This window comes from Aegilops tauschii, chromosome 7, assembly GCF_002575655.3.
Source record: "Aegilops tauschii subsp. strangulata cultivar AL8/78 chromosome 7, Aet v6.0, whole genome shotgun sequence".
NCBI lineage: Eukaryota > Viridiplantae > Streptophyta > Magnoliopsida > Poales > Poaceae > Aegilops > Aegilops tauschii.
In genome coordinates this window covers 638,835,997-638,839,537 of record NC_053041.3, presented here as the reverse complement: position 1 = coordinate 638,839,537, position 3,541 = coordinate 638,835,997, and the positions used below count along the sequence as shown (strand labels likewise).

The 3,541-nt window shown below is 45.1% G+C and overlaps 1 protein-coding gene across 1 annotated transcript; it reads left to right on the top strand.

Annotated features, from left to right (window-relative positions):
- Window positions 1–210: 210 nt before the first annotated feature.
- LOC109760823 (NAC domain-containing protein 22) lies at window positions 211–1,403 on the top strand. The gene has a single exon (XM_020319629.4). It carries the CDS (start codon window positions 295–297, stop codon window positions 1,189–1,191), a length of 897 nt encoding a protein of 298 aa, XP_020175218.1. The 5' UTR covers window positions 211–294; the 3' UTR covers window positions 1,192–1,403.
- The last annotated feature ends 2,138 nt before the right edge of the window (window positions 1,404–3,541 follow it).

Genomic DNA, 3,541 nt, shown 5'->3' with positions numbered 1-3,541 from the left:
CACACCTTGTAGCTATCCAAGATTAACCCCCGGTCAATTAATCAACACAAATTACCACTTAAAATTCCAAGTCCACACACACTCACACTCACTCACTGTCTGCAGTTTGGCCAGTAAAAGTCGTGCCAAGACTTGGAATTTGGACAGAAAGCGACCCCATTTCCCTCTTGAGCTTCGCCGCCGGCCTATATATGCTGCAAACCTCCTCTGCTCTTTCCCAACACATTCATCCTCTGCTAGCTTTGCTCACCACACTGGAATCTATCTACTCAAGCTAGCTAGCTGATCTGAGCCATGGAGCGGCGAGGAGGAGCGGCGGCGCCGTCGCTGGAGCTGCCGGGGTTCCGCTTCCACCCCACGGAGGAGGAGCTGCTGGAGTTCTACCTCAAGCACCATGTCACCCGAAACAACAAGCAGCAGCACCTCAAGGCGGCGCCGTTCGACATCATCCCCACGGTGCACCTGTACCGGCACGACCCCTGGGACCTCCCGGGGCTCGCCGCCATCGCCAGCGAGCGCGAGTGGTACTTCTTCGTGCCCCGCGACGGCGCCCGGAAGCACGCGTCCGGCGTTGCCGGCGGCGGGCGCCCCAGCCGCACCACGGAGCGCGGGTTCTGGAAGGCCACGGGGTCCGACCGCGCCGTGCGGTGCGCCGCCGACCCCAAGCGCCTCGTCGGCCTCAAGAAGACGCTCGTCTACTACCAGGGCCGCGCGCCCCGGGGCACCAAGACGGACTGGGTCATGAACGAGTACCGCCTGCCCGACCTCTCCGGCGCCGGCGCCGGCGAGCAGCAGGACGTGGTGCTCTGCAAGGTGTACCGCAAGGCCGTGTCGCTCAAGGAGCTGGAGCAGCGGGTCGCCATGGAGGAGCTCGCGCGCGCGCGGTCCTCCCCGCCCACCACGGCCTCCCACTCCCACTCCCACTCCCACTGCAGCGCCGGCTCGCCCGACGTCTCGTCCGCGTCCGAGCTCGCCCACGAGGCCGCCCTCCACCATGTCCACCACGGGGTGAAGAAGGAGGAGGCCGTGGCGGTGGCGAGGCCGCCGGCCATGCGGCTGCCGCAGCTGGAGACCGCGAAGGCCAACGGCGGGCTGGAGTGGATGCAGGACCCGTTCCTGACGCAGCTGAGGAGCCCATGGATGGAGGGCCTCTGCTTGTCTCCCTACTACGCCAGCGTCCTCAACTTCTAGCATGAACCAAAAATTATTACTAATCACTAGTCCAGTAATCCATGGAGCCATCCCAAAATTCAGAGATAAAATACATCAGCCAGCAGGAGTGTGTAGCGGTCGTCGAATCTGGCAACAGGCGCTCTTGGAATGGAGTCTACTGGTTGTCAAATGATACTCAATATGTGACACAACTAGAGAAAAAGAATGGTGAAATTTCACCATTTATAGTACAGATAGAGGAGCCAAATTTTCACTACTCTATTAATTACTAGTTCAATGGAGTTTGTCCAGAATTCATAGATTTGATGGATGCATGATCGGTGCAAGGTGTGTTTACATATCCGATCAAGTACATGACTACATGCATAATAGATTGGGCATTCACACCAAATTCCATCACCTGAGCTTTTTTGATGGGGTTTATTGCTGGGCGCATGAAACTCACTGTGATATGTGAGTCGGAGAAAGAGGGAATTGATGAGCTAGAAATACATGTAACCCGTTTAATTTTGAATACAAAGGGTCGATCAGTATTTATGTTTGGCCCTCTTTGGTTTTGTATTTTTTAACGGTAAACGGTGATCTTTTTTGAAAAATTAAATGATGATCTTGAGCTGCCTTCCTTTTCAATACAACGAGGGATGGCTGTTTCTAGCTGCCTAATTAATTGGCTTGAACTTATACTTGTCGGGGTCACGATTGGCAACAAGTACATTATTTTCTTGGGCTATAAATGTTACTAAAACTAGGGGTTAAGACTCATATGCCTGATTGGGCTAAAGTTTACGGGGACACATGGTCCCTCAACCTGTTGATTTACCACACAAAAGATATATCTCACTTACTGCGATGTACAATGAGTGACCACCCCTGTCGTTCCACCCACGGACCAGGCCTATTAACGCATTTTTTCTGCTTTATTTCTTTGTGCAGTTTTTTTGTTTCTTTTCTTGTTTTGTTTTCAGTTTTCCTTTTTGTGTTTTTACCTTTTTTGTTTATTCTTTGATTTTTTTTACTTTTCATTTGTCTTGTTCTCTAATTTAGGTTCATCTTTTATTCCCTTCTCTCCATTTTTTTATCTCTTTCCATTTATCTCTTTTGTTTTGTCTTTTTTACTAAACACTATTTTTGCTTCCATTTCCTTTTCTGAATACTGTTTACGATAAATAATTACTTAGGAAAGGATACAAGATTTCTTTAAAACAAGAATACTTTGAATTACGTGATGCACATTTGTTTTCATATGGGGTGGACATTGTTCTAAGTACATGACGAACATTTTTCGAACATGTGGTAAATAATTTTAAAACTTGTGATGAACATTTACAAAATGCACAGTGAATATTTCATAAATAAGAGATGAAACGTTTTTCAATATGTGGTGAATTTTTATTAAATACAAGATGCACTTTTTTTGAACACGTTGGAACAGTCTCCCAAAAATATGAAGTGAAAATCACAACATGGGCCCGTGTTCCTTCACGCATGCAGGGCTCATGTTGCGCATGGGCGGACATCCTGAACACTTGTTTTCAGATAAAAAGTTGGGCATTCTCCGGGATGAGCTGGGTTCAGACCGGGCTGTACAAAGCCCGACCTAAATTGCACACGCCTGGGCCTCGCTATGCCTAGTTCGTAGCCCAGGTAAATGGCTGTTTTCTCATTTCAGATTAATAAAATACCAAATTTCGGTGCTATATAAACTATATTATACCTATATTTGTTAATATACCTCAAAAAAACATGTTTCATTGGGCTTTTCCCTGACTTTGGGCAGGGCCATGGGCGATAAAGGGAGGCCCGAGCCTGGCCCGGATGTCGGGCTCCGGGACAAACTTCCAGTTTTCTTTTTTTTCCCCTTTATTGTGTACTGCTTATTTTGCTTTTTGTTTCTTCTTTTGGTTTGATTATATCTTTTCTTTTTTTCTGGTTTTCTAATTTAGTTTTATGTTTTATTCTCATCTTTCCATTTATCTGTTTTGTTTTGTCTTTTTCCCTTTGTACTATTTTTGTTTCCATTTCCTTTTTCTAAATATTATTTAGGATACATAAATATTTAAAATATGTTCAAATATTTTTTAATATAAGAATAATTTTGAATGACGTGATGCACATTTATCCATATTGGGTGGACGTCTTTCTAAGTACGCGATGAACATTTTTTGAATATGTGATGAATAATAAATATGTGATGACCATTTATAAAATACACGATGAAATATTTAATAAATACATCATGAAACTTTTCACAATATACGGTGAAATTTCATTAAATACGCGGTGAATATTTTTTTGAACACACGGTGAAAAATTCTTAAATACACAACATTTTTTTAAAAATATGCAAAGAAGACTTCTACTAATATGT